Genomic DNA, 17,884 nt, shown 5'->3' with positions numbered 1-17,884 from the left:
TGAGAAAGGATCTAACAAGATTTATAAATACGGTTATTGACCATTGATAGGTAGCATAAGTTTACCCACAAAGCCAGCTTTAGTCTAGCTGGACAAAAGTTGTTGGCTACCCTTACAATAATGCCTTCACTCACTGGTCTTAGCACACATTTTGAAAAAAGTCCAAAAACAAAAGGCAACGGATTTAATACTTGATGTTCCAAATAACAAACATGAGACGAACCTGAGTGACACAAAAACACTAACAGAAGATCAATATCAATAGATATTATAGGCTCTGTACCTTATAGAAAGAAACCTAGATCACGGATAGGTTAGCAAGCAGTTGTCAAGAACAGCTCAATTGAGAAGGGCCTGAAAAAGCCACTCCCCCTCACTGTAAAAGCTGATCCTTACTCTCAAGCATTATACTGCATATCTTTTCAATAAAGCCATTCCACGCTGCACGAAGCGCCAATTTCATCACTGTCTTAACATTTCCTGTAGTTGAAGCACCTGATGTCTTTGCTCAGGAGGCAGAAGATTGATCTGTTCCGGGGTAAGGCTCATGACTTGCTGAAGCAAAGCTTTCTCCATCTCAGGAGTCAGCTGCACAAACAAAAAGACGGTAGGATCAATAAGAGGACAGCTTGGAGCTTACATAATGAACACCTAAACATGGCCATGATGATAGTTACCGGTGGTGGGCAAGGTGGCTGACCACCTGCGCCAGAGGCAGTCTGCCCAGAAACCAATGGCACTGGTCCCGGTAGCTGGGCCCCAGAAGCTGCTTTTTCAGGCAGGCTGGGTGCCCAAGCAGCCCCTCTTTCAGCTTGAATGGAGGTCCCGGCTTGATTGCTATAATCCTGACCTATATGTGGACCACCCTGGAAACAACACAAAATTCGATTTTGTTAGGTTAAAGTTGCACCTAGGTCAGTGAACAGCCGCACAACTGACCATTCATTCAGCTACCAGATAATGTGCAGTGAAGATAATTAGGATGAAGCATTAAGCAATAAACCTACTTAAGTATGTTACAAATTTTTTTTGATATTTAAGTGATTATAGAGCATGTACTATTATGACTGCAAAGTCATTCAAAAATCATGCAATCTGTTTGTAACCCAAAGTGAGCATTCAATGACAATTCTTTCTGAACTTTACACCATGACACTTAAGCTTATTTGTATAGAATTGACTTGGTCATGTGGTGACTTAAAGAGCTAGATGCAAGTCTATTAATCAATTTAATCACATACATAAATCAAGCATGTGTCAGTTCCAAATCTTGGCATCAGAAGTAGTCCAAATACGTAGTATTTAAAATACTTTACATACATACATACATACATATATACATAATATGAACTAATGAGAAAAATACTCTGAGCCAAATGTTACAAACGTTGATTACAACAGCGAGTTACAACTCAATGCTGTCCAGGAGCAGAAATGACATGCCAACCTGATAGAGCTGCTGGGGTGGCGGTTGACTTGGTAGCGGTGGTTGTCCTTGGGAGAAAGAAGATGGAGGATTGCTACCTGACTGAACAATTCAAAAAGTTTATCTCATGAAAAATTCACTTATTAGTAAAATTAAAAGCAAGAAATTGTAATAGCCAGCTTACATGAAACATAGGATGGGACAAGAGCTGTTGATGTGCACTTGATGGTTGAAAACCAAGAGCATGAGGCATCTGTGAATGAAGCTGATGAGATAAAGGCTGCATGGAAGGTGGCCTAGGTTGTTGTGGCCAAGGTGGCTGCAGTGGCTGATTAAATAATCCAGCAGTCTGCAGAGGTTGTTGTGTCTGGCCAGAAACAATAGGCATATGGGATGGAAGTATAGAGTAATGTGGAGGAGCAGGAGGGGGTAGAGTAAGATTATGAATCTGGGAAGATTGTGGAAGTGATAAAGGAGCTTGAGTGTTCAGAAAACTCTTAGTCTGCTGTGCTGAATGTGGGGGATTTGATTGCATGGTCTGCGACTGAAAATTCAATGGAGGAACTGAAGCAGATGGCAATGCAATGGAGGGTTGAGTAGGATGTTGCTGTTTAACAGATACAGAGGATTGAGGTAAACTAGCTTGACCCTGCATTCCAGCTTGTACTGGCAATGATTGAGCAGTTTGAACATTTGGCTGCTGCACCACCTGTGCTGATTGTGGTTGTGACAAAGCCTGCTGGATGGTAGGCATCTGAAGAACAAGGATTTATATTTTTTAATACAGCTTCTAGTTCTACTTTATTATGAAATGATATATTTTAAAGTTAAACAAAAATGATTACCACTTGAGGAGGCTGCACCATTCCCAGCATAATTTGTGCCTGTAATGAATCATTAAGACAATTACATTCAATTTCACATTGTGAGTGTAGCTAGCAATAAGTAATATATGACAATACATGTGATATGGAATGAAATAAAGCTAAAGTGCTTAATACAACATACAAGAAAAAATATTATTCAAACTGAAATAAACCAAAAAAAAATCATAATGCACCATAAATCAAAGGGATTGGTACTCCCCATGCTTCCCAAGATCAATAAACAATTAAAAACAGGAAATTTATATAATAAACTCATAATTTGACTACATCATACTTTGAAAGGCAATGCTTTGCCCTAATATGATTGCTATGTAATGAACAAACTCTCAGAATAACAAAAGAAAACCAAAAGATTTTGTCAGCATTCCTTTTTCCTAGAAATGCCAATTAGCTTCCTCATCCAATACGAGAGTCATTAATCCTTTCTCCTTCTCTTGTGGCCTTTTTCCTCTTCATCCAATCCTTTTCTTAATTATTAGTTGCATCACTCCTTTGTGAGAGGCAGAATCCAACATATATCAATTATGGCAAGGCATTAACACAAACCAATTCTCAATGAATAAAGCTTATAGGAGTCTAACTTGATATATTTTCTCATTTACAGGCTGGATCCATCATGCATATGATCTCAAAATGTGATCATCCCATTGAGCAATAACTGGAAATATAATGAGCAAATCAAATCCATGGGACTTTTGAAATCCATTGCATTTGTTTAATTCAAACATTTCTATAGCATATCCTATATAGAGTTATTTCAGTCATCCATTTGTTTAAATTCCAGGGTAATGGACCGCACTTTGTGAATTAGTGCACATGAAGATAGCCAACATGTTCAAGAAGAAAGTGATTGATAAATTTTTCATCATTGGCCAAAGTGAATATCTCGAGCAGCCCATGCAACTCCAGTACTCAAAACTAATTTTGCAAAGTATAAAAACCCATGTCGTCATGGAGGGAAGGAGGAAAAGGAGAGGGCAGGGGGCAGGGATGCCAATTAATGGAACTATTTGAAGTCCATGATATATCCTAACTACTTTGTTTGTTGTTTAGTATTGTAGAAAATAAGACCTTTGAATAATGAAAATGTATTGGTACTACAGATAACTCAAAGGAACTTAGGCATCTTGCAATCAACCACTGGAACCTACTTTCTCTTTCCTGTTTATTTTTGATGCAAGATCAGGTCAAAATAGTAATAGAAAAATTAACTTGATATGCCATTGTGTTTCTCCATTTTGCTTTTCTTAATTTTAGAGTCTTATTTGGACTCATTCATGAGAAAGAAGTATCGGTCCTGGTGAGTTCATATTAGATGTTTAATAATTGCTATCCAGACATTCTACTCGTACGGGATCTAGGAAACCTAAGAGGTCCATCTTTCAAAAGGTGCCCATGGTATGTAAGTGGTAAAGAGAACGCATAGAGCATATGTGGTATGTAAAAGCATATGCTGTTAGTATTTTTTTAATATTTTTTAAAAAAGATATACATAAGAATATAATAATTAAATTAATAACAAATACTTACACACGACAACAATAGTTGTGATATTTTTTAATTAATTAATAATACTAATAATACCTGCATAAGGCTCAACTATAACCTGCATCTAGCCACCAACTGACTGAATCCACAATACTTGCATGAGTTTGCATAACAGTGGACTGCATTTGTGGCAGCATAAATGCTAAGTCAAGCCGTATATGCAGCTGCAAAATGCTAGTTGGGGTTGCATATACAGCGGAAAAATGCTAGGGAAGCACACACATACTTAGCAAGATTGCATATGTAGCTGCATAATGTTAAGTAGGTGACCTATTCAACCCATATAGTAACTGCGTATAGGGAACACAGTGCAGTTAGAGGACCAGATTCACATGTGCCGCCATACCACATTTTAAAGATGGATTCAGGATCCAGTTTAGCGTAGGAGAAGAAAAAAAAAAACCTCCAATTGAGGTCCTAAACGCTTGGGCTTGATCTATGGACTTTTTTTCACTCTTTAGCTAGCTAAGAAGGGTAGGATTAAAATAAAAATGAAAATAGATTAAAAAGAGGTAGGAAAAATAAAAGAGAGATAGAGAGGATGAGTGTTAGTGAAGATGTCACATCATCATTGCTTGTTGCCAGATCACTTCCTTCACCCTTGTTCTTTACTATTGGGCCTTCACAAGAAAAAACCCCTTGCTGAAGTAGTTTAGGCGGGTCTTCTTGCTCCTAAAAAGGGCTAGAAAGAATCTATGGAGATGGAAGCAGCATAGACAATGATGGAGGAGAAGGCGGCGGCATAAAAAATTGCGTTAGGAAAGTATTTGGATAGAGTATCACAGCATTTTTCCCCATCCTTGCCCTATTCTTGAGGGCATGGATGATTGTAAAGAAATTTTTTAGAGAATCCCAAAGGTTGGAGAGTCAGGATAAAGGATGAGATGGAGGAATTTGACTGGTGGATCTTAGTTGCATGGATTGAAGCCTAAGGTTGAGATAGGTTTCTAAAGGCTTCTGCTGGATGGAGATTAGGATGAAAGGGACATGAAGGGGGGTTGCTTAATTAACGGGGAGAATTTAGCTAGATGGTGTGATGGTAATAATTATGCAGGTGAAAGGATGGCAAACTAAGATCATGTGAATGAAAAGAGAGATGGGTGTAACTGAGGGTGTTGACTCGGTTTTTAGGTGGGTGCACTAAGCTGGGCTGACTGATATATGAGGTTCTAGTGGGTGACCAATGACGTAAACAGACTTATCTAGAATTTTAGTTTGTACAATGGGGAATGAGTCGGTAATATAAACAGAATTCTATAGAACTTTTTTTGTGTGAAAATGAGGGGAAAGAGATGGAATTAATTTCTAAATACAGGCATGTAGGAAATTAGGGCTTTGGGTTGAGGTTATGAGGTAGGGCATAGGTCAGGGATGATGAGTGAGGATCTTGGCATTTATTTCAAGCAAGAATTCATTTATTTACAATGGCAAGGTGTCTTCAGTTGGTTCAGCAAAACCCTGTATCCATATTATTGTTTCCTCTGGCTCCTCTGTCCTTTCAACCAACAAATTGTAACATGCAATTAGTTTATAGTAGAAATTTTTCTCCAAAATTCACCTTTGTTCAAGCTATAGGCCTCTCCTAACCCTATATCAAATATAAACCATACTCACCATGATTTTTTACCCTAGAAACCTGAAACCGCTTCCAAAACTTCCTTTTTCTCCATTTTCACTCTCCAGATTTTCTATTGATACCTAGAAATGGTCCTTCCACTTCCATATGAAAGTCAAACAGATCAACTCTCTCTAGCACCTTTAACATACAGAACCTCAGCAACCTTGTCTAGTTCTCCTTACAGAATATTTTTCATTTTAATAGTTGGCATGTCGTATGTATATATAGAATTCTAGAATGGAATGCTATCTCTAAATTAAATGGTTGCCACAATACTCTACTAGTTATTAAATCCTAAACATTTCTATCCATAGCACAAAATAACCATAACCACTAAACCTTTTGCAACTGTATATGCCCCAATTCTTCCTATTAAGGACCAACTCCTATATTATTGCATGTTTTTCCAAATTCTAACAACTTTCATCCATGTTACCTTGGTCTTATGTACTTTTCTAACACTTGAACACAAATTAAAGCAAAACCTAAAAAATAAATCCTTTTCAGATCTCCATTGGATGTGCCTGAATCTCTACGAAAGCATTTATCTGGTCCATCTACCCACATCTAATCCCATTAAATATGCATTCATCGATCTCTACAACTTTGTAAGACACATGATAGCAAGTTTGTCAAGATTCTAGAACCCTATCTTCATTTCCATTTTGCAATCAACATGCTTTGCCTTTGCTATACCATTTAATTTACAAGACTTTCCTCCGATATTCCAAATTGGCATGCAACCTTGTCCTTGTCCCATGAATAAGTATATATGTAGCTAATTTGAAGTGATATGGGCTCAGTACTGTTGCAATCATACTATAACAAGAAATCCGCTTGTTTATCACTACTACAATACCCAATTACGCATCCCTATAACAATTTCAATATATCATCTCTGCACACTTTCTCATGAATAGATCATCTATCATATGCTTAGTGAATAGTGACCATATATAGGTTCATTTTCTGTTATTATGGCTTCAATCAATAACTGTAAGCAAGAAAATCTCCGTAGTTAACCTTCTAGACATAAATTTAAAAAAAAAAAAATCAATATATTTTCTCTATCATTGTCTCCTATAACTTCATGGTGTGGTTTATAAACTCAATTTTATGACAATTGATCGAACTTTGTATATCATTTATATTCTTATAGATGGTACCAAATACCTTCGAAAAATATCTTATCCTCATTAAAAAAGCTACTCAAGCACCTCATTTAATATTTTCATTTTGCCTTGATGCCTTATGATTTGCATCATTCCGGAAGCCTTTATCTACTTTTATGGATTAAATGATGAAACGTCTGAAAATCTCCTAACTCTGATTCTTCTAAACATATCCCTTCTTCAGTCTTCAAACAATATTTTTTTAGAAATAACCTTAATTTATTTATGAATATTAAGTAAAATCATATTAAGCTCATTCTTCATGCATCAAACATGATATAAAAAATTAATGTTCATCTTTGTTATCCAAGCAAATTTTGGAACTTCTTACTTAATCTTGAGCCAACTTATCATGTAAGTAAATATAGGTTTCATAGTTTGCATTCCTTTTCCTTTTTTTGAATATCCTTGTTAGATTTCCTATAATTTTTCGATGTGCTGAATGTTAATAGACTCTTCTCCCCCTGATCACCTATCACACCAAACTATTTAACCAGTTGACCACCGAGTTTCTTTTCATGTCAATCAACCCCTTGATCACCTCTCACATCTAACCACTTAACCACCCATTTTTTCCCCATGTGTCTCATTTACCTCTCTAAGAACTTCTCTAACAACTTCTCAAGTTGTCAAGTTCCATTTTTCTTTAATACTTTGTCCATAAATGAATTCTTATTTTCTTCTTGAAAATTTCACCACCTTATTATTGGGCATTTAGCAGTCCCTCTCCCCTTCATGTTCCTAATATATGCATCTACCACTACTACACAATGTTGTGCAACCAAGCTTTCTCTTGGCATAATTTACTGCATTTGTATGCTTATTTTTCTTATAAATAAGCATTTGATCATCAGCATTTAAAAGTAAATAAATGTTCATATCCCTTTTTATATTACGTATATGCTACTGCTAGATCATAGGCCGACACAATCTTGATTATCAAATGTTTCATAGCATTTCTGTCACCAAAACTATGTATATGATGTACTTCTTGCCCTAACGTTGTGAAGTTTGTTACACAGTTCATAGCAGTGAAATTATATTTCAAGACAACTAAACATAATGAATCACAAGAAGATTAATTTGAAATGAAATACATCAATTGGTGTTTTGAATTATGGCTTACAGACATGCTATCTTTATTCTCTTCTAAAAACCTCCATTCTCTATTGGATTTTAAAGGGGTGAAGCAAGCATATTCCTAACCACTATACATCAATCACACATAACTTCATTCAAATAAGGTTCTGCTAGCAATATATAGTACACCATATATTCTACCTCATAATTTATATGCTACCTCCATGAGGAGTTCCATTTGAAGGTATAAGATTGAGATGCTATATTCTTGAAGTGCTTTGGCTTGTGGCTTCACTAGTACTAAAGATTTTCAATCAAGGGGAGGTTATATTCTCAAGGGTATATATAGGACTTGGAACTTTGACTGAATAGTATTTGATGAATAGCATAAGGATACATCTGGTTGAACGGAATCTGGGGGCATAAGCCAATTATCACAAGCTAATACTAAGAGCAGCAAGAGATTACCAAGTTTCAAGAACATCTTAGTTATTAATAGACAAATGAAGAGCCAATGTGGTCGCACATGGGACGACAACTTTCCTTGCAGCAACACTAGTACTCATTTAGAAGAAAAGAAAACAAAAATAAAAAGCTGAATCTTGCTTCATGTTGGAAATCAAATTTCGGAATTCTTTCTTAATTGTGCGAGGTAGGTTGCTCTAATTCTTTGACTAGAAAAGGAACACCTAGATAAGAAACAGGGATCATCAGAAACCCTCAATTCCTTGTCCGAAAAATTATATCATAATAAGACGTGCCCGTACTTCTCAATCATGTCCTCTAATTTTGCCAAAACTACAAACTCCAATCGGCGAAATCGCATCGACTCCTCTATCCAAGAAATCGAAACAGAAGAGGAATCCCCGGAACCCCCAATCAACCCTTTATCTTCTTTAAAATTTAGAAAGCATAAGCAGAACCCTAGCTTCCGGGGAACCACATAGAGAGAGAAAAGAGAGGGGAATCAAGAACCTGGAAGAGAGCCCGCGTCAAGAGAGGGTTTTCAATGAGGATCCTCTTCGCCTGCTGCTGGTTCTGATCGATCAGAATCTGAGCGTAGAAAGAATGCACAATGACTAGAAATCAATTCCTCCTCCTTTTCCCCTTTTTTTCCTTTAATTCGAAAGGAAGATAGAAAGGAATACACATAGGAAAGAACGGGAGCAAAAAAAAAGAGGTGGGAGGGTTAGAGGTTACCTTCATCTGGCGCATAATTTCGTAGAGCTGGCTCTTGGACATGCCAGCCATCTGCGAGGCCAAGCCATCGCCGGATGGAGGCTGCTTCGCGGCCATCGTCTCTTCCTCCGCTCCGGTTCGTTTCAGATCGGGTTATAAAGTAGGACGCTCGCGCTCCGGATCCACAAGTGAAATGGGTTCGGGTCCTGCCCCAACCCAAACAGTAATGTCGAGCCATCTTAGGTAACCCAAATAGAGTTGTCAAGATGATCTGAACTCCAATTATCTAAGATCAACCTATTTGATATGCTATATTCTAATAATTAAATTTTTTTAAATATTTATAAATTATTTATTTGATATTTTATAAAAATCTAATATTTTTTATCATATAATACTAAAACTACCTCAAATATATTCCAATAAAAATATATTCATAATCATATAAAATATATTATAGTAAAATATTAATATATTTTTCAATGTATTAATTATTAATATATTCTTATAAATATATATTAATTGTTATTATAGAATTAATATATTTATTTATACTTATATATATATATTTTGGTTAGAAAAATAAGTTAAATAGAAGTAATATATTAAATAATTCTACTATATAAATATAAATTACAATATATATTTTTTTCTTGAAGTTAAAAAATATTTTATTTTGATTCTCTCTTTTTTTTACAACAATAAAATCCCTTCTTGTTATCTTTAAAAAAAAATCAATTTTCAAAAAACAAATCAATCAAACAATCATTATTCCACTAACTTTCTCGCCCTTTTCTCTAGCACTCTCATTTTTTTTATTTTTTTTAAAATATCGAAGAGGGCATAGCTTTCCTCTCAATATCCATTTAATACTTAAAGACATTTCTCCATTTGGTACTTGGGCTCAAGGCTCTTTGACAAGACGGCAGACATTCTTTTGTAAAAAAAAAAAAAGCTAATTAATAGTTAGGATTTTTTATATAACAGTTTTTTTAAATATCAAATTTTATATAAATATCTTTCCAAAATTGATATATATATATATATACACCTTTGTAAAATGTTTTGCTATTATACATTTTTCTAATCCTTATTTTTGAATATGTACCCATATCATCTAATGCCATTAAAAATAATGGTTTCAAATTAAAATGACTAAAATACTCTTAGTGGGTAGATGTATAAATAGAAATATTTATAAGGAAATACAATCAAACATTAACTTTACAAGAATATTCAAGCAATTTTATATATTTAGAAGGGTATATATGCCCAAAAAAATCTAATAGAAGGAAAAAAAATTAGACACATTAATTAATGTGATAGCCTTCAGAATTCTGTATTTCTTAGTTAATATCATAGCCTTCAAAATTTCATATTTATTAATTATTGTTATAGCCGTTAGAGTTATGCATTTATGCTTCTACATAAGTAGGATGAATTAATACATCATAAATTAACATAAGTCTCAAAATCTTAAGTGTTGCTTTTGTATTGATAATTTTGAAATAGTTAAAGAAAAATTAAGAGCTCTCGAGAAAATTTGTACTCTCTTTATAAGGTGACATATTCACAAAGAAGGAGATGTCGAAGCTCCAGAAAAAAAGAAAAAAAAGACTCATTATTCAATTTGTTTTCATTCTCTAGAAGCTTCAATTCCGTATTTTATAGTTTTCAACAACTTAAAAGAAAATTTGTTAAGTGGAACACACTGTTGAATTCAAGGACAAGATCACGTTAGAATTATAAAGCAAGTTGTTAGGAGAAAAACCCTAAGTCATAAAAGCTGCTCGGCCAAGGAGTGCCGACCGGAAAGCCGCTCGGCCGAAGAGCGCCGACCGGAAAGCTGCTCGGCCAAGGAGTGCCGACCGGAAAGCCGCTCGGCCGAAGAGCGCCGACCGGAAAGCTGCTCGGCCAAAGGATGCCGACCAGGAAGGCGCTCGACTAGAGGGCGTCGTCCAGAGCGCGCGCCAAGAGGTGCCCCACCCAAAGCTGCTCGGTTAGAAAGTGCCGACCAAAGACAGCGCCAAGGCGCTCTGCTAGAAGGTGCTCGCCTAAAGGGCGCCGACCAGGAGTACTTGAAGCAACCCCGCCACAGGGCGCCCCATTGGGCGACCAGCTCGGCTCGGCACCCTTGCCGAGCCGATGCCTTAACCAAATGTTCAACCTCCGCCTAAAGTCCAAGGGACTTGACAACTCCTACGACTTGCGACCTGCCACTATCTCCAAGCCATCAAGGCATAAGATCTCCGCAGGCGTTCGGCACGACCTGCCATTAATGCATGAGACTCCCTCAAGTCTCCGATGCACTCAGGCATTTAATGAACACGGCCCAAGACGATCTCCGGATCACTGAACCGTCAGAGCGCATGGCTCTACCTGACCGCCGGTTCATTCGGTAATAAATGCACTTACCATCTACAGACCCCAGGCCCGCTACGGCCGGCGGTTCAACCACTCCAACAGGTCCGATCGACCGTGACAACTCCCTGGTTCCGGTCTGATTCGGCCCCGTTCTCCACTATGCCATAAATGAGCCAAATCGTGCCCAATTATCACAGACAGGGACAAATCCCCCGGTTACCTCCCAGGTAACGTAATCCCCTCCTATAAAAGGGAAGCTGGGAGAACCAAGGGGGGGAACAACAAAAAACGGAAACAGATCCCCGGGACTGAACCCGCCGGGAAGCACAGACACAATTGAGGACATCATCCTCTTCGTCTTCTTTATCTTATCCAAATGTTCTTGCTGCCTTCTCCATATACTCTCTTCCCTGCTCTCTCCACATATTGGCCCCCTCTGACTTAAGCATCGGAGGGCCGGCGCCGGGGAGCCCGGCCACCGGCTTTTTGCAGGACTTACACCCTCCAGGAGGACGTCGCCGGCCGGCGCACCGCCGTCCGCCCCCTGTAGCAGCGGAGCTCCTCCTTCCCCGGCTTCGCGGCGGCCCCCGGGTCCAATTTCCAGCAACACAAGTATATATATTTCATTATATTTTTTAAATAATAATATTATGATAAGCAAGTGAAAACGGCATTGTACATTGATCATCAAATATAAACCCAAATTAGAATGCAGGCATACCATACGGATAAATAAAAATTTATTCATATTTCTGTAATAAAAAAAAAAACATTATCTCATTGGAAGATTATCTCCGCTTTCTTCTAGTCCTTTGTCCCATCTCTCCTACCTTCTCTACCTTAATGGAGGCGGCGGCAAATCGCCCTTCTGGTGGGGGATCGGGTTTTCTTTTTTCTTCCTCCTCCTCCTCGTCGTCTCCCTTCATGGGTTTTGGAGCACTCTCTGCTTCCAAGCCCTATCCTTCTCCGCCTCTCGGGCCCGAGATGGAGCCATTCGGGGAAATCTTGGACTTCTCCGCCCGACCTCCTCCTCCTACTCGTCCTGCGGAAGAGCTTCCCCCCTACCGTTTGGGGCCTTCGTCGTCGTCGTCGTTATCGTCTGGGGATGGGGCGCGTGGAGAGAGTGTGGGGATCCCTCGGCCTCAGGAGGCTCTTCAGAGCGCGCCGATCTCGCCCTTCCTCTCCATTCTCCAAGACATATGAGCTTGTGGATGATCCCTCTCTGGATCCGCTCATCTCGTGGGGTTCTACTGGGAAGAGCTTCGTGGTGCGGGATCCCGTCGAGTTTGCCAGGGCCGTTCCGCCTCGGAGCTTCTGAATACTTATGTGCGTATTGCAAAAGCTTTGCCGGAGACGGCTCTTGTTGCTTGTATTCATTCAGTTTGTTTCAGTTCGTATTTTAGATTCGTTCTTTGCGCTTAACAAGCATTGGATTTTGACCAATGATTATTGCTCTGTAGGTTGATTGCTGCTGAGGACTTTTTTTTTATTTAGGATCGCAGTGTATCCTTTGATCTTATTGGTGCTGTACAGATTTCCTGTTGCATCGTTGTCTTTTTTTTTTTTTTCTTCTTTTTCCTTAATTTTTTTTCTTAATCCTGATGTATATGCTCTTGAATCCGATGGCGAGAAGAAGACGGAAGATAATAAAGTAATTCCAAAATTTTATTTTATTCTTAATTAAAATAATTATATTTTTTATTAATGATATTAGAAATTTATATTTTATAAGAATATAGATATAAATATAAATTTTAAGAAAATATTTACGTAAATTTAAATTTTTAGAAATATATTTATGTAAAAAAAATAATAGTTATTAATATTTGTTAGAGGTATCATGATGGTGCTATTTTGGTAGCACCCAAATTTAACCGCCAAAATCTACCAAAGATAGAACCTCCAATTTACATAAAAAGAATTTTTTTAAAAAAAATAAATAATCTCAAATTCTTGTCAAAGTACTGTACTACTTTTCTTATATTTTAATTTATTATCATGGATTCCAGCTTTTTTTCTTTTTTTTTTTTTTTGCTTAGGAAGAGGGAAGAGGGGGGTAAGGAGAACCTCACCTGCGTAACAACCCCACTGAGCCTCCTCTCCGCTGGAAAATATTCAATACGGGCAGACAAGTTTTACTCATACCCTTTCTATCCGTGAAAAAACCCCACCAACGTGGCAGCCTCTTCTATGTATGAGTACATCACATCAACACCACCTAAGTATCCGCAAATTAGATGGCAATTTCATCGGGCAAATCAGAGGAGACATCCACTCCTCGCATTTAATCGACGCCCGCTGTAAGATAAACTGAATAAGGAAAGAGCCTGAGAGTTTAAATATTTGGTTTTTTTCATCCCACTCTGTTTGTATTGAGTTTGTGTTTATAAAGCTATACATGAAACCGAACTCAGAAAGATCAGGAGTTTGTTCAAACTATCTAACTATCTAACGTATACTTCAAACTCTAACGTTTGTTACAAAACTAACAAAGTTTCAAAAAAACTTCAACCATGCGAGGCTTCAGTGGAGACAAATGTGGAATTCCTCAGACTTGGTCAGCTTCTCCAGAATGTACTCTAACACCCCCCTGCAAATTGATGGGCAGCAAACAGACCAACAGTTTGTTTCGAAGAAAATGAAAACGTGAAGTAGTTTGTCCCTTCGTAAACACATCTGCAATTTGATCTGTTGTGGAAATATAGTGCACTGCAATGTCCTTGTTTACCACTTTCTCCCTTATAAAATGATAGTCGACTTCAACATGCTTAGTTCTAGCATGAAAAACTGGATTTGAAGCTAAAGCAAGTGCACCTATATTGTCACACCATAACACCGGTGCAGAGGAAAGTGTAATTCCCAACTCACAAAATAACATACGCATCCAATATAGTTCAGCTGTTGCAATTGCCATAGACCTGTATTCTGCTTCTGTGCTAGACCTGGATACAACATTTTGCTTCTTTGCACTCCAAGATATTAGATTCTTTCCTAAATAAATTCCATAACCACTGGTGCTGCGCCTGTCATCAAGATTTCCAGCCCAGTCCGAATCACAGTATGCGTTGAGAGTTATTGAGGAAGGAGTATAATAAAGACCAAAATCAATTGTACCCTTAAGATATCGGAGAACCCTCTTAAGAGCAGTTAAATGCAAATCTCTTGGACTATGCATAAATTGGCATAGCTGATTTACCGCATAGGCGATATCTGGTCTGGAGATTGTGCAATATTGGAGTGCGCCTACAACTCTCCTATACTCAGTTGGATCATCCAACAATGTACCAGCTGTTGCAGAGAGTTTTGAACCAGAAACTGTTGGAGATGCTAATGGCTTTGCTCCTGCCATTTTGGTTCTGTCCAGTAGATCTGCAATATATTTACTTTGCCTTAGGTGGAGACCTTCAGCATTACGGGAAGCTTGCACTCCTAGAAAGTAGCTGATTTCCCCCAAGTCTTTAATCTGAAAACTGTTCTTCAGCTTGTCTATAAATTGCATGATGGCAGTAAAGTTTGTGCCTGTAACAATTATGTCGTCGACATACACTAGCACAAAAATCTTCAAATCATCAGAGTGGAGTGTAAAAAGTGAGTAATCAACAGAAGATTCCGCAAAACCAAGCTCCAATAATTCTTGAGATAGCCTACGAAACCAAGCTCTAGGGGCTTGTTTAAGCCCATAGAGTGATTTATGTAATCTGCAAACAAAATCAGGATTAGTTTCATCAATAAATCCTTTCGGTTGCTCCATGAACACTTCCTCATCAAGGACTCCATGCAGGAAGGCGTTAGACACATCTAGTTGTCTAATTGGCCAATGGAAACTAACGGCAAGAGAAAGGATCAGTCTGATGGTAGATGGTTTAATTACTGGAGAAAAAGTTTCATGAAAATCGACTCCATCTCTCTGATCAAATCCTTTAGCCACGAGCCTTGCTTTATAACGTTCAATGCTTCCATCAGGCCTCCTCTTAATTTTGTATATCCATTTGTTGCGGACAATATGTTTATCTGGTGGTCTTGGACATAGAGACCAAGTCCCATTCGCCATCAAAGCATCGAATTCGCGTCCCATTGCAGCTCGCCATTTCGGGTTTGTCACTGCTTGTGTATAGCAATGAGGTTCAGTTTCTTGCAGTACACTGGACAACACTTTGAGTGGATGACGCGTGGAGTAAAAGGTCATGAAACCAGGGAATTGTTTGGGTTTCAGGTTTCCAGTTTTGGACCGGGTTACAATTTCTCTTGGTTCATTGGCTGGAGTTATTGTTAAGGGAGGTGAACTAGCAGCAGGCGGATCACTTGGCTCAAGGATGTGATGTGACTGGGTCTGGCTTCTGTCTCGGGATGGGTAAGTTGGGTTTGAAATTCCTCAAAGTGCGGCATGCAAGTTGTCTCCGCAGAATCATGAGGATTTTCAATATCTGGAGGTGTAGTATTCTGAGGGGTCGGTCTGGGTATTATTGTTAATGTAGTAGGGTTTGACTGGGTTTCTTGCTGCATGGGTTGTGGATGAGGTATATTAGATAATAACGGCAAAGTAAAAACAGGAGTTGTATTTGAATATGAAGACTTACCAGACAAGACATTACCATTCAAGGTAGAAGAGGATGAGATGGTATCCACTGCTGGAAAAGAACCTTCATCAAAAATCACATTACGTGAGACATAAACTCTTCCTGAACTTAGGTCAAGACACCGATAGCCTTTTTGTTGTCCAGAATACCCTATGAAAACACACCTTTTACTTCTATAGGCTAACTTATGTTGTTCATAAGGTCGTAGTAAAGGGTAACAAGAACAACCGAAAACACGCAATTCAGCATAATTCGGGAGTTTCTTGTATAACAAGAAGTAAGGAGACAGGTCATGTAAAACCTTTGTAGGTAGTCTATTTATGAGGTAAACTGAGGTAAGGAAAGCATCGGCCCAATAGCATTTTGGTAGTTGTGATTTTGCTAGCAAAGTGATTCCCATCTCTTGAATATGTCTATGTTTTCTTTCGGCTATCCCATTCTGTTGGGATGTATGTGGACAAGTCAACCGATGAAATATTCCATGTATGGATAAAAATTCTTTGAATTGATTTGATAGAAATTCACCACCATTATCTGTCTGTAATTGCTTAATTTTGCAAGAAAATAAATTTTCCACAAGAGCTTTGTATTTTATAAAATGAGCAAATACATCAGATTTGTGGTGCATGGGATACAACCACGTGAACCTAGTATAATCATCAACAAAAATAACATAAAAACGACAACCACCAATTGATGCTATTGGGGATGTCCATACATCAGAGTGGATAAGATCTAAAGGTTGAACAGACCTACGCTGGGACTCTTCATACGGCAATTGTTTGGCCTTACCAAGTTGGCAAGACTCACAAAAGTCAATCTTATTGGTAGATTTCTTAATGGAAAGACGATCTAACCGAACTAGGCAATCTAAGACAGCTTTGGACGGGTGACCAAGTCTGTTATGCCAACACTCCATTGTGGTCTTAACTCCTAGTTTGCTTGTAAAGCATTGGATTTTATTTGAAATGCTCTTGTGTCCAGCAATTGGATACAATCCATTCTCAACCTTCCCTTGAAGTAGTATTCTGTTTGTCTGATTCTCCTTCACAGAAAAATCAGCCCCAGTTAGTACAAAGTAGCAGTTATTATCAAGACAAAATTTATTGATGGAAAGGAGATTGGTTGATGCATTTGGACAATGTAATATATCGGTAAGACTAAAGTTTGAATTGCCAACTGATAAAGAAGTATTGCCAGTGTGTTGAATACTTAAACCTGAACCATTGCCAATAGTCACAGCTTCATTCCCTTCAAACGGCTGTTGGTTAGCGAGATTGGATGCATCTGAGGTGATATGGGCATTAGCCCCGCTATCTGCATACCACACTTGATGATCATAAACCGAGTTTGCTTCTGCCGCCATTGCTGCAAGATCTGATGGTGGAATCCTCCCCTGGTAAGAATAGTCAAATCTATGGTAACAGTCAAGGGCAATGTGCCCTACCTTACCACAAATCTGACACACAGGACGTCTATTGGAGTTATTTTGTGGCTGTGCTGGACGAGGGGCAGGATTGGTGTTGTTTCCATGGGGTGGATTTTGGTTTTGCTGGATAAATCTAGGGACATTGGTTTGAGGTTTAGGTTTCTTCATGTAGTTCGAGCCCTTAGGTTTGACAGCAGCAAAGGCAAAGTGGGAGTCCGAAGACTGATTGATTTGAGTTTCAAGAAGAGATTCGAAACTGAAAAGTTCAGCTCGAAAATCGTCAAGTGAAAACTCTCTGTCACGAGTAGCAAAGCTGTAGGAGGTAATGAACGGAGTGTAACTCTGCTTCAATCCTCCAATGAGGTAGCTGATGACATCTTGTTCATCAACAGATTTCCCTACTGCTGCTAACTGGTCAGACAGGGATTTTGCTTCCTCGACATAAGCAAGGCAGGATCGATTGCCTTGAGTGATGGTTTGCAGCTGGCGCTTGAGCATAGCAATTCTTGATCGCGATGTTGAGGAATACTTGGATTGAAGAGAGTCCCAAACTTCTTTAGACGTCTTCAAGCCATATAGAGTTGCTACCAGCTTTTCTGAGATT

General features: G+C 38.4%; 1 protein-coding gene across 2 annotated transcripts; it reads right to left on the bottom strand.

Annotated features, from left to right (window-relative positions):
- On the bottom strand, window positions 1-9,127 carry LOC103712898 (cleavage stimulating factor 64-like). Of its 2 annotated transcripts, XM_008799599.4 has the most exons (7): window positions 8,932-9,127; window positions 8,707-8,784; window positions 2,272-2,310; window positions 1,611-2,180; window positions 1,448-1,528; window positions 678-866; window positions 1-588 (listed from the first exon to the last, which is right to left on the bottom strand). In XM_008799599.4, exons 1-7 carry the CDS (start codon window positions 9,025-9,027, stop codon window positions 463-465), a joined length of 1,179 nt encoding a protein of 392 aa, XP_008797821.2. In that variant the 5' UTR covers window positions 9,028-9,127; the 3' UTR covers window positions 1-462. The 2 variants fall into 2 exon arrangements, with proteins under 2 accessions (XP_008797821.2, XP_088578151.1); XM_088722025.2 differs by lacking the exon at window positions 8,707-8,784 and having other exon boundaries at window positions 8,932-9,055.
- Between the last annotated feature and the right edge of the window lie 8,757 nt (window positions 9,128-17,884).

The sequence above is a fragment of the Phoenix dactylifera genome, chromosome 5 (genome assembly GCF_051530095.1).
Source record: "Phoenix dactylifera cultivar Ajwa chromosome 5, Ajwa_hap1_PhDact_Kaust_v1.1, whole genome shotgun sequence".
In the NCBI taxonomy this organism is placed as follows: domain Eukaryota; kingdom Viridiplantae; phylum Streptophyta; class Magnoliopsida; order Arecales; family Arecaceae; genus Phoenix; species Phoenix dactylifera.
This window is presented reverse-complemented; position numbering and strand designations above follow the sequence as displayed.

What these genes read in the sequence shown, in the direction of transcription:
- LOC103712898 (XM_008799599.4), bottom strand. Translation starts at nt 9,027, where the DNA reads ATGGCCGCGAAGCAGCCTCCATCCGGCGATGGCTTGGCCTCGCAGATG. An exon ending in TGTCCCATCCTATGTTTCAT is followed by an intron (nt 1,529 to 1,610) that starts GTAAGCTGGCTA and finishes TGAATTGTTCAG; the next exon opens with TCAGGTAGCAATCCTCCATC. An exon ending in CACCCCAGCAGCTCTATCAG is followed by an intron (nt 867 to 1,447) that starts GTTGGCATGTCA and finishes TGTTGTTTCCAG; the next exon opens with GGTGGTCCACATATAGGTCA.